Source organism: Rhinolophus sinicus, linkage group LG02 (genome assembly GCF_036562045.2).
Source record: "Rhinolophus sinicus isolate RSC01 linkage group LG02, ASM3656204v1, whole genome shotgun sequence".
Lineage (NCBI taxonomy): Eukaryota > Metazoa > Chordata > Mammalia > Chiroptera > Rhinolophidae > Rhinolophus > Rhinolophus sinicus.
In genome coordinates this window covers 99,280,315-99,291,860 of record NC_133752.1, presented here as the reverse complement: position 1 = coordinate 99,291,860, position 11,546 = coordinate 99,280,315, and the positions used below count along the sequence as shown (strand labels likewise).

Genomic DNA, 11,546 nt, shown 5'->3' with positions numbered 1-11,546 from the left:
TTTTGGGTGTATTTTGGGTCTAAAGATGGGATCTGTATCATCTTTATTCCCAGTCACTGCCTACATTTTTGCAAAATTTCCTGCTGATTTGAATCCATGCATAACGGACATGCCACACCTTCTCCTCAGCATCGCATGCTAACTTCCTACCGTAGTCACTCCTCTTCGTTCACTGAAGGCTTTAACACATGAGTAAGAGTCTTCCACTATTTCTACTCCTACCAATTCCAAGGTGATATTAATGTCCCTAAGGCAATTCATTGACATACCTGGCCTCTCAGTTTCTTGACCTTTTCACCTCTGATGACCTTCTCCCCTCCACCACGTTAGCGAACCAATTTCCTGGTCATTATTAAAATTTGCATCACCTGTACAATTGTCACTTCAAATATCCCATTTTCTGACTAAGACCTTCTGTTTTTCTAGCTCAGAATCTCAAGCACCTCCAGTTTACCTATTCTTCAACTGCTTTGGAACTGCCAACCTCCCCTTTTTGTCCCTCCCCTTTTTTCATTAGTCCATTCTTCTATTTGCTAGACTTTTTTATTTCCCACTGTAGAGTCCATGTGTTATTATTTGAGTTGTTCTCTAATATCTTAAATGTTTTTGTCTCTTGGCTTTTCTATCACATTTGCCTGGAAAAACTCCAGCCCTGGGTGACTCTAATCAACATCCTTCCGACCTCTGTACCAAGGCAACTGAGCACTAATGGAGAAAATCACAAAAGAACAGAAATTAGTATCTCTCTATTCGTGGTCACCAACCTCAACCGGGTGGCCTCAAAACTTGAAGACGATCTTCTATATTTTATTACTCTCCTCAATAACAGATTCATACTGTCCTCACCTTTCTCACCTCCCCACTCCCCAGCACCTTCTCAGACGATTCTTTGGGGGAAATTAACTGGCCTCATACTTCACATAAAAGAAACTCCCTCAGAATCCCACCACTGAATCTATAACTCTGACTGCTTTTGCACCTATCTTCTCTTTTTGCTATCTGAATCAATGGAGGACGTGTTTCTTCTTTGTAGCATTGTTTTTGCTTGGATCCCGTCCCCTCTCACCTCTACGTGGACCTCAGTCCATTGAATTATGTTTCTCTCCTGTGTTTTTGATTTAATATTTTGTAACGTGTTTCAACCATGTTCCAGACTCTCTCATGCTAAAATCGTGAAGAAGAAGAAAAATCTTAATCACCATAACAAACTTCATCCCGGAAGAGATTGCCCTAGTGTCCCTTCCACGTGGAGGTCCCCGACACACCTGCTTGTGCTGGATGCGTCTCCTCTGTGCTTGCAGGGCACCTGCAGGTGACTGTATTGTAGCATCTCTCACATCGTGTGTTGAGTTCAGTCTGCAAGTGAACTGGGAACCGATTAAAGACACTGTATCTTATTAATCTTTTAACCTAGCGGAGTTCGCTGTGGGCATAGCGGTTGAATGAGTGAGGCTCTTATCCTGGGCTCATATATGTAATGTTCTTAGGAGTTTGGAGTCAGCGGCACAGCTGGCTAGAACGATGGATGACAGACGAGGGAAGGATTCAGATTTCCTTCCTCCCCCACCACAGTAGCAATGTTTAACGTGAGTCAGAATAAAATAATTGGGGAAACTGTCAGAGATAGACCAATGGAGAATCTCAAATATTCTTTTCACTCCTAGTCTACACCTTCCTTATGGGCTACTCCTCCCCTATTTTGTATTTTCTCGCACAATGTTTCTTGAGAGGGGGGCAAAAGGGGGAGAGAGATTGATTTTCTGGCTCCTTCATACCATCTTTTCTCCTTGCGTCCCTTGGTCTCAGTCCCAGCCACTTTCTATGCACCCAGTCGCTAAATTCTCCTTTCTGTATGACAACCTATAGCGTGTCTGTGTGGTTAAGTCCTGTGGCTTCCAACCAAGGATGGTGGGTGAATGAATACTCCTGGCCGGAGGCTGCAGGAGATACAGAGACATCGCGGTTTGTACCAGAAAGCAGGTAACGCTCTGCTCAACACTTCCCACTTCCCAAATCAAATCAAAGGCCACCCCCAGCCTCTAGGACAGTGCGAGCCCCGCCGGGTCCCGGGGCGTGGCTTCGCCTCGTCGACCCCTGCTCCGGATTGGCTCCGAGGGGCCGGCCCCCGGCCAATCAGGCACGGGGGCGTTGTCCAGGGCGAAGCCCCCGCCTCCCGGGTGGTGCGCTCGCGGCTTCAGCAGTCCCTGAAGCGACCCTCCCTGCTTGCGGCGTCTGCTGCCCCACGTTCTCTGGACCCGGAGAGCAAGCGGAACATGGCCTCGGCCACTGTGGCAGCAGCAAGACGGACCCTCGGCCGAACCCCTTCGCTCCTCCTCGGGCGTGGCTACCAGACGGAAAGGGGTGTCTATGGCTATCGGCCAAGGAAGCCCGAGAGCCGGGAACCCCGCGGCGGCCTGGCGCGCCCCCCAGGTCCGGGATGGGGCCAGGCCGTGGGCCGGCGGACTGGGGAAGCGGAGCCCCCCTGACGGGTCTGCCCTGGGGTGCTGCTGTGGGGGAGATCGGGCTTCAGGGGGCCTGCGTGTGAGCGCAGGCAGGTGGGGAGCAAGGGGAAGGGAGGGGGCACAGGGAGGCCCGCGTGGGCGTTTCGGCGTCGGGGTCACCACGGTCCAGCCTCGGTACTTGAGCAACCTTGAGGTCAGGGTCTCTACGTCGGTTCCACGCTTGGGTGAACTTACCACCTTCCGAGTTCGGACTTGTTTTGTGAGTTCTATTCCTTAAACTTGTGGGAACTTAGCTCTTTGCAGAGGCGGGGCTGCAGGAAAAGGAAAGTTCTAAGATCTCCCAGCTCCTGGAGTTGACCCATTTTCAGGGCTATCTCCAAGGCTGTTGTGAGCGGGAATGTGGCGATTACTACTACTGATTGGGTGAGGAGGGCATTTAGTTGGTGGTCTTGGAGCACAGCACGGTATTATCCGTTTATGTCCTCTAGCTAGCCTCTTGAATTTCAGCGTTTAAAACTCTTTGCTGAATTTAGAACCATGTTACTGGAGTTTTAATGATTAGAAGACATGAATATCAGTTTTTGGAACCTCTCTCTCTGTTGCATGCTCATACGCAAGGGGTTAATTTTGATTATTTAATTTATGCTGCACGGGTTTTGTATCTTTATTCATCCTCACAGAGTAGAAGATGAATACAGATGAATTATTAGAAGAAAATCATTGGGCCATCTTTGTTTATTAGATTAACAGTAAAAATGCCTTTCATGATCTAAGCACTTGACCTTTGGATCTTAACATCACACATTGGAACTTCACTATTTTTTTCTTGACCTCTGGGAACGTTTTAAATAAACCTGATTTTTCTCTCTTGAATGCAATGGGGTTTCTTTAGGAAGGCATTTTGGCCAACTAGATTGTTAATCCCTTGAGGATAAGACTATAGATGTTATTTAACTTTGCAAATTGAGCGTCAAGAATTTTATACGTCAGTTATTCTCAAGCTTGTGTGCTTTCAAATCACTTTGAATGATATTTAAAATGCCAGTTCCCAGGCCTCTTTCTCTCCCTCTCCCCCCTCTCAGGTTCTAATTCAGTGGTCTGAGATGAGGTAAGTTCAGGAATATGTATTTTTATCAATTTATAGGTAATTTTCTAACTGGAGGTCGATGGCCACCTGTGGCCAAATACTGTTACAGTCATAAGGAATGTATGTGCAAGATGTGTTTGACATTCTCTTGTTCATTTAAGATCATATTAGTGTCTGCTCAGTGCACAGTTATTGTGATCTTGTTTGAGGTTTTCCGTTGCAATTGGGTCTCTGTTTGATTCCTGTTAACATCCTGGCAACTGAGATTTGGCCTTGACTTGGAAAAACCTGGGTGGATGGAAGAGTGTATCTAAACAATCTTGGGAGCTTTGGGCCAGTGTGGTTTGAAAAATACCTCCTGAGTTGATTTTATATATAACCATCCCTCTTCCCTCATCACCAAGTTGTACATGTTTCTCCCACTAGTAATGAACTTGCTTGGTGAAATTTGAAAGTTTAGTATTAGGTTAGAACTGCAGGCCAGAGGTATGATCTTGTGTGTACTGGGAGGGAAGAGTGAAAGCAATACTGGGAAACAAATTGTTTGTTGCACAGTTATGGGATCTGGCTTAGGGCATTTTGTTGCTAAGGGTTATAATTTTATTTTCATTTTTCTTTTTTTTTAGTACTTTGAATATAACTTAAAGGCAAGTGGGCCATTTTGTAACTTTCTTCAAAATTACTATTGTGTGTAGATCTGTGACAGTTTTTCTTCTTTCTGTTTCAGAACTTATAACATTAAATTGTAATAAGTCTTTTTGTAAACCATTAATCTCCTACTTGGCTGTGTGGGAGAAGAGGGAAGAAGAGTTGCATCTATCACTTCCAATAGTATCTCATTGGTCATCTGTCTTTATATACCTGCAAGTGAGACTAGAAAGCATAGTCTTTATACATGGTGGCCCTGTACCAGCTGAAAATTATCTTGAGAGAGAAGAGGAAAATAGATAATGGAAAAACTGGTAATCACGACCCTTGACCTTTTGGAGCAAATATTCTAAGCTTTTCTTTCCATACATAGAATGTATTCATCTTCCACTCAATTCCTGAATCCAGCTCAAAGTCCATTATCTCTGGAGAATGTACCGTCCTCTCCATCAGATCTGATGGTGGCTCCTCATGGTCTGTAATTTTATGAAATGCCACCCATTTATACATTCCGTATACAAAGAAAACTCCCATCCATAAAAGGAAAGAATGAAGAACTCTACAGCAGCCACTAATTCAAACCAGTTATCAGATCCTATTGGGAAGGAGTGATAAAAGCCTCTTGATGTGTCTATGTAGTAAATTCACGAGTTTATTTGCCCCATCAACTCTGCCCTCTGCCCATTCCCCTGGCTTTGGCTTATGGGTTCTTCTTCACCCATTATCTTCTGTGGCCATCTCTGACATGGGCATTGGGCAGTATGCCCTCCTTGGGGACTACATCAGTTCTGCAACCTACTTTATTTTGATAAGGTCAGGCGCCCGAGAGTTACTTTAGAGGGTCAGCAATTACAGGGGTTTTTTTTGTTTTGTTTTTTTTCTAGCCAGAGTTGGGATTTCTTTGGCAGTATAATTTTTCTTATAAAATTCGTAAGTCTGCAGTCTTTTTGCTTCTGGTCATTCAATGAGCAAATTGCCCAGTCAAAAAACTCATCCAAACCTAGTTTTTAAGCCTGAAAACTCTGGTTTTTTACTTGCTGCTTCTGTGTTCTACCCATTCACCTCCCTAAATTTAATAGTGCTTACCTTGAGCGCAACCAAAATATAGTCTTGAGTGGGAGGGCAATACCCTTTATTGAATCTTTAAGTCTCAACTGGCTCCCCTTGTCTAGCAGAGAATGCTTATAGAAGGTACTTGAAGAAGGGTTTTGTCTGTTATCTTATCTCCTGCTAAGACAGGCTCTTCAGAACCACTTTTTCTAACTATTTCACATTCTCCAAACTTGCCAGGGTCTGCCTTCTGGGTACTGAGGCCACAGACAGAGAGTCCCTCCCTGTAGAATGAATTTCCTGCTATCTCTTCTTGCTGGTTAGCTAGCTCCACTCTGACCTCATCTTTCTCCCAGGCTTTCCTGAAAGTGACAGGAAACAGTGAACACACAGCCTGGGCTATAGGCTGCATGGCATGTAGTCTGCCTTTCAGGATTTCATAGGTGACAGTTTTACCAAATGTTTTGTCAGGTAGCATCACACTGCTCATCAGCTTTCTAATCTGAACTGTCTGGGTCCTTGGCACCCACGGCCTGACTGCTAAGCCAGTCATGCATTTTAGGTTCTGTTATGGCAGCAAACCACCTCGGGTACCAAATTCTGTATTAGACAGGATGAGTTCAGGGGATGCGCCGGAAATCTGGGATCACAGTGACTTAAGTTAGATAAGTAAAAGTCTGAGCTGGTCTGATAGCTTACGGTCGGTTCCATTAATCAGGACAGGAGGCTGATGAGGCCCAGGACGTGGTTTGATGGCTCTGGTCTTTTTCATGTTGCCTGTCCGTTGTCCTAAGAGGTACCATCTCACCATTGGCTGAGAGGAATGACTGAGTTCGTGTGATGAGTCATGTACGTAACTTCAGTACTGGCAAAGTAAATCAAAGGATAAACCCTACTGAAAAATGGACTCATGGCATCCTCCCACATGAAAGGTGACATAATGAAGTGGGAGGAGTTATGGTCAGAGATACAGTGTCTCCCTTCTCTTTGCCCTTCCATCAGCCTTCTTTCTTTATATGTTTATCGTGGCTAAAAATAATTACCTTCACAGGATGACTCTATCATTTACTAAGACTTCCATTGTCTTAGGCTTTAAAGAGATATTGAATTTGTTTCTAGTCACCTTTTGGATGGCAGTAGTTTCACTAGTTAAAATTTGACCTGTGATGGCTGTTACTAACAGTGTGTACTTTAGCTTTTGGAAACCTCAATTTCCAAGTAACCTTGATCTGTTTCTCAACAATCCCAATTTAAAATGGAGGTGGGTTTAGGAGTGGTGATTCACAGGTATAAATTTCATTATGGAGGATTTCGGTTATAAAACAAATGGCAGAATTTAGAGATTATCAGGAGAGAGAGACATAGGATTCCAAACAGCGGTTAGTGGTCACTGACCTTGGCACTGAGCTTTAATAGTTGAAGTGAGAGATTGTAGGTATGTTGTGTATTAGAAATAATAGGAGTCTTTCTTTACTGAAGTCAAATGATTGAAGAAAATCCTACTGCATTAGAGAGTTTTTAAAAATCTAGATAATTCTGGAGCACAAATGAAGACCAAAAAGCCTAATGACATTAGCTGTTGTACTTTAAAAAAAAGTCTCAATGACTTCTAGTTTTCTCATCCCTTTTTTCTATAGGCTCTGGACTTTCCTTTTCAATTTTTGTTACAGTATAATGGATAAAACACTGGATTGAAATCAAATATATATATATATATATATATATATATATATATTTAAATTTCTAACTCATTTTCAGATTATGTATATATTTAATTTTATTGGGTAACAGTGTGTTTCTCCAGGGCCCATCAGCTCCAAGTCAAATCTCTGTCCTTCAATCTAGTTGTGGAGGTCGCAGCTCAGCTCCAAGTCCAGTAGCCGTTAGCCGTTTTCAATCTAGTTGTAGGGGGCACAGCCGACCATCCCATGGGGGGAAATCGAACCGGCAACCTTGTTGTTAAGAGCTCGCACTCTAACCAACTGAGCCATCCGGCTGCCCACCGGCAGCTCAGCGGTAGCTCAGCTCATGTTGGTGTCTTCAATCTAGTTGTGGAGGGCGCAACTCTCTGGCCCATGTGGAAATTGAACTGGCAACCTTGTTGTTAAGAGCACACGCTCTAACCAACTGAACTAACCGGCCACCCCAAAGTCAAATATTTTTTAGTTCAAATTCCAGCTTCATTACCTGTGTTGCCTTTTGCAGGTCATTTAACCTCTTTGAGCCTCAGTTTGCTATTCTGCAGATAAGGACACCTATTTCAGAGCTGTTGCAAGGATTAGTTATGAGGATGTGTGAAAAATCCAACACAATGTGCAGCAAAAGTTAGTACTTAATAAATGGTCACTGTCATTTATTATCGATCTGTGACCCTTATGCATCTACCTTGGCAATGATTTAAGAAAGGATTAGGAAAAAATTGAAAGGTCCAGAACAAGGTTTCCATTTAAAGTGCGTGCGTGCGTGTGTGTGTGTGTGTGTGTGTATATATAATGTTAAATGAATTCTGTTGCACAGCCTAGGTCAATCTGAGTTTGTTGTACAGAATATAGCATTCTAGTACAAAGTCTTAGCTTTTAATGTGGTTATCTATGAAGTTCCTAAGTTAAAGCTGGAGGCAGCCATCTCATTTTTATAGGGTCCTATGGGACCCCAATTAAAAATTTCCCTTTCTTGGAGTCTTCATTGTTTTTATAGATATATAACATTACTACTTGCTTTAAGCATATGCTGCCTTGAATGGAAATAGACTGTGGTATGATCTAGGTATTTTGTGGGGAAGGCTGTTTATGACCAGATAATAAAAAGGAACTGTATTGACTTTTGCTTTAAGCACTAAGTTTAGTTGAGTCTGTCTGTCAGTGTACTTATGCTGGTTAGTAAGAACACTTTTCTTCCTGAAAATAAAACACTATTCAGTGCCTGCACCGTGTTTGCTTACAGCAGAGAGTAAAGTAATTGATGTAGATAACCCTCTCATAATTTATTTTTTTTTTTTTACTTCTTGTATTAGCTAAGATTCTTTTGGTCACAGGTAACAGAAACCTACTCTGGCTATCTTAAGCAAAGAGGAGACTTTATTTGAAAGATACAGGTGTCTCCTAGAACGGAATGATGTGCGGAGTAAACCAGACCTCACTCTGGGAATATTGGCAGAAGCCGAGTCTGAGCTCATAGGGCACAGCTGTTAATGTACTCAGCTCCCGTATCAGCCATAACGTGTGTTGGGTGTCCTCCAGATCATGCCACAATCGAAGATTTGCCAGAAAGACTCATGGCACTCAGCATATAGTTGTACTCAAGGCCAAGATTTATTACAGTGATGTAATAGGCATACACAGCTGGATCAGAATGGAAAAAGGCACAGCTAGAATCTGGAGGTACCATTGTGTAGGCTTCCTTCTGCTCCCTGTCCCATGAGTGGTGACACAGAATGCACATCTCTTCAAGCTGCAAAAGCACTGCAACATACATGCAATGTTTTTGCCCAGGGAAGCCTATTAGACAGTAGGTACCCAAGACTTTTACTGGGGGATGTTCATGTAAACACCCTCTGCACGTGCCAAAATCCCAGACTCCCAGAAGGAGAGCAGGTGTTCAGCATAAGCCACATTGTTTACACAAACAGTCCAGGCACATGGACCACCCTTATCAGTTAGCTTTAGGTGAGGACGCTCCTGAAATCCAAGTGCCCAGACACCAGCCAACCTTGCAAGCAGGCTTTTCTAAAGACAGCAGTCTCAGGCCCTTTTCTTCCAACTTAGCTCTCACTTCTAAATCGCAAAATCTGGAAGGGTTGAATCTGACCCACCTTGACTCAGGTGTCTCTGGAATCCATGAACTTGGAGGCAAGCAAAATGGAGTGATGTAGACATATCTGCTGGAACCCACCCCCTGGAATGGGAGGGTGCAGCTCTCAGAAAGGGGAGACTCCGAGTGAGCAAGAAAGATCTACCACAGCCCTGGAGGGCTCTGGAAAACTTTCATCATGAGGCTTCTGTGACTCTGTTACAATATGCTGAGTCTCAGAACTTCTTTCATTCAAGTAATAACACGTATTTCTTGAGCATCTGCTCTGTGCTGGTTTCCTGAGCTGGAAGCATACCTCCAATATTTTCCATTTTGTTTCGAAGAAGAGTGTGTGTGTGTCCTGTTTTTGTTTTCCCTCTTCCTTCTGGCTTCTTAGGGATTTAACTTAAATTCCTCTGAACTTTTGGAGATATCATGAGTTCTAAGCTATTTGGGCAATATTATGCCTAACATAAAGGCATTCATTTTTCTGTTACAATAACTCTTTGATATATACAGTAATAGGAAGTTTTAAAATGAAAAACATATGCATTGTATTGCTGTTCTCCCATCCTTTTAAATATTTTTATCTCTTGTTTATTTTATATTCTTTGAATCTTCCAATTAATTTTTAATTAAATATTTCATTGTTTTAAATATATGTTTTGTAACAAATACTTCTATTATTTGCTACAGAAGAAAAACAGCAGAAACACTTGTACCCAGTGCATTTGAAACTAGAAGTTGGTCAGTTAATTTTTAGAAAATCACTGAAGCAAGGATTATCATAAAGACGTGAGAGATGCCTCAAGTATTTTGACCTAAATATTTATTTTTGTTTGCATCTCTGCAAATATTTAAAGAAAGCTTGTTAAAGGAATCTGTAAAATCTCTCTAGAGTTTTATAATTTCCCCCCTAATATTTTACTTTCTCCCACAGCAGCAGTCTTAAGAACAAATCTAACTGATTCTTACCAGCAGATAGTCACCTAGTGAGGACGGACATGCCCAGAGCACTGGAGAGAACCCACTAATCAAAAGCTTTCAGAATGCAGTAGGCAGCAAGTCTGTTCAATGGATACAGTTTGAAGAGCTCTATTGTACATGTCCATTGTGGAAAACTTAGAAAATATGATAAGCAAAAAAACAAAAACAAACAAAAAACAATCAGGAACTTTGACATAGGGTAATCACTAAGCTTCTGGTCTGTTTCCTTTCTATAAATGAAATATGTATATAAATATATATGCATATATAAAGTATATATACTAATATGGTACTATATAAACTATATAATGAAATATATATTATATGCTACATATACATACACACATTTTAACAGAAAGCAGACTTATGCTATGTATACCGTATTACGGTCTTCTCTCATCTAAGTAAACAAACACTTTTCCACTGAGCGTTCTCCTACAACATGCTTTTGTAAGGACTGTTGGCAAGTGGAGATTAGTTAACAACACTGCCACATGTCCCTCAGAGGACTGGAGGTTTACAAAGAGTTAGAGGACCATGATAAGGAAATGTCAGCAAGGAACCAGGAGGCATTAACGCCACCTTCAGTATTGGAAGGGTGTGGGTGTGGGCAATGAATAGCTTCACTTATGACTGGTGTCTTTTGGGGAAAACAGATTCCAGTTAGGACAGGAGTATAAGGAGTGTTCCGGGAAGAGGTTAAGAATGTTGGGAGGTTTGTAAGTCATGCAACAGAATTCCAGAGGTCACGTTGAAGGATCTGGGGGGAAGACAGGGAAGGATATGGGATTGTGTCCAGTAGAAGAAACCAGAGCAATGAAATAAGGATCGCCAAGAAAAGAGATTGTCAGGAGGCTTGTAAGATGTGCCCAGAGGTGGGAGGGGAATATTCCTCTCTCTCTGGCTCTGCCAGAATAGTAGCTGTCACGTGATCTTTGTGGTCCCCGTTGCCCATTCCTTTTTTTTTTTTTTTTAATATATATAAAAAAAACTTTTAATCATGGTTGTCTTATAAAGGCCGCTCCTTCTTAAAAACATTCTTTTGTTGGCTCTCTGGCATCACAAGGTCCTGGTTTTGCTCCTAACAACCTTAGTCACTTTTGGGGGCACCTCCTCTTCTCCCATCTCTAAAATATTGGTGCTCTGTGGGTCTGCCCAGGGCTACTTTCTCAGTCTACTTTCTCTCTGGGTGATCTCCTCCACTTTCCATGGCTTCCAGTATCATCTACAAAACTCCATCATTAGTGCAATAAGTCCAACAGTAAATATACAGGGTTATCATGACCATTCTCAGAGCATTCTAGTAGCCCTTTGGAAAACATTGTCTTAGTGAATAAACATCAGCTCACAGAGATCACTGCTTCAATTTCAAATGTTCAAATGCCTCACCAGCCAGGCTTTTAATGATACTCTACACCACTGACATGGAAATTGGCCCCAAAACACAGTGGTTTGGACACAGTCTTTCTGGATTTTAGCCACAAATACGCAGGTTTCCTACTCTGTAAAATAGCAATTGAGAC

At 42.4% G+C, this 11,546-nt stretch overlaps 1 protein-coding gene across 1 annotated transcript in view; it reads left to right on the top strand.

Moving 5' to 3' along the window:
- The first annotated feature begins 2,167 nt into the window (after positions 1-2,167).
- Positions 2,168-11,546, top strand: part of DHTKD1 (dehydrogenase E1 and transketolase domain containing 1) — a 42,190-nt gene continuing 32,811 nt past the window's right edge. Inside the window, exon 1 of the mRNA XM_019710274.2 lies at positions 2,168-2,430. Within this exon, the coding sequence (XP_019565833.1) occupies positions 2,274-2,430 (157 nt within the window). The 5' untranslated portion in view covers positions 2,168-2,273. The remainder of the gene's footprint in view (positions 2,431-11,546) is intronic.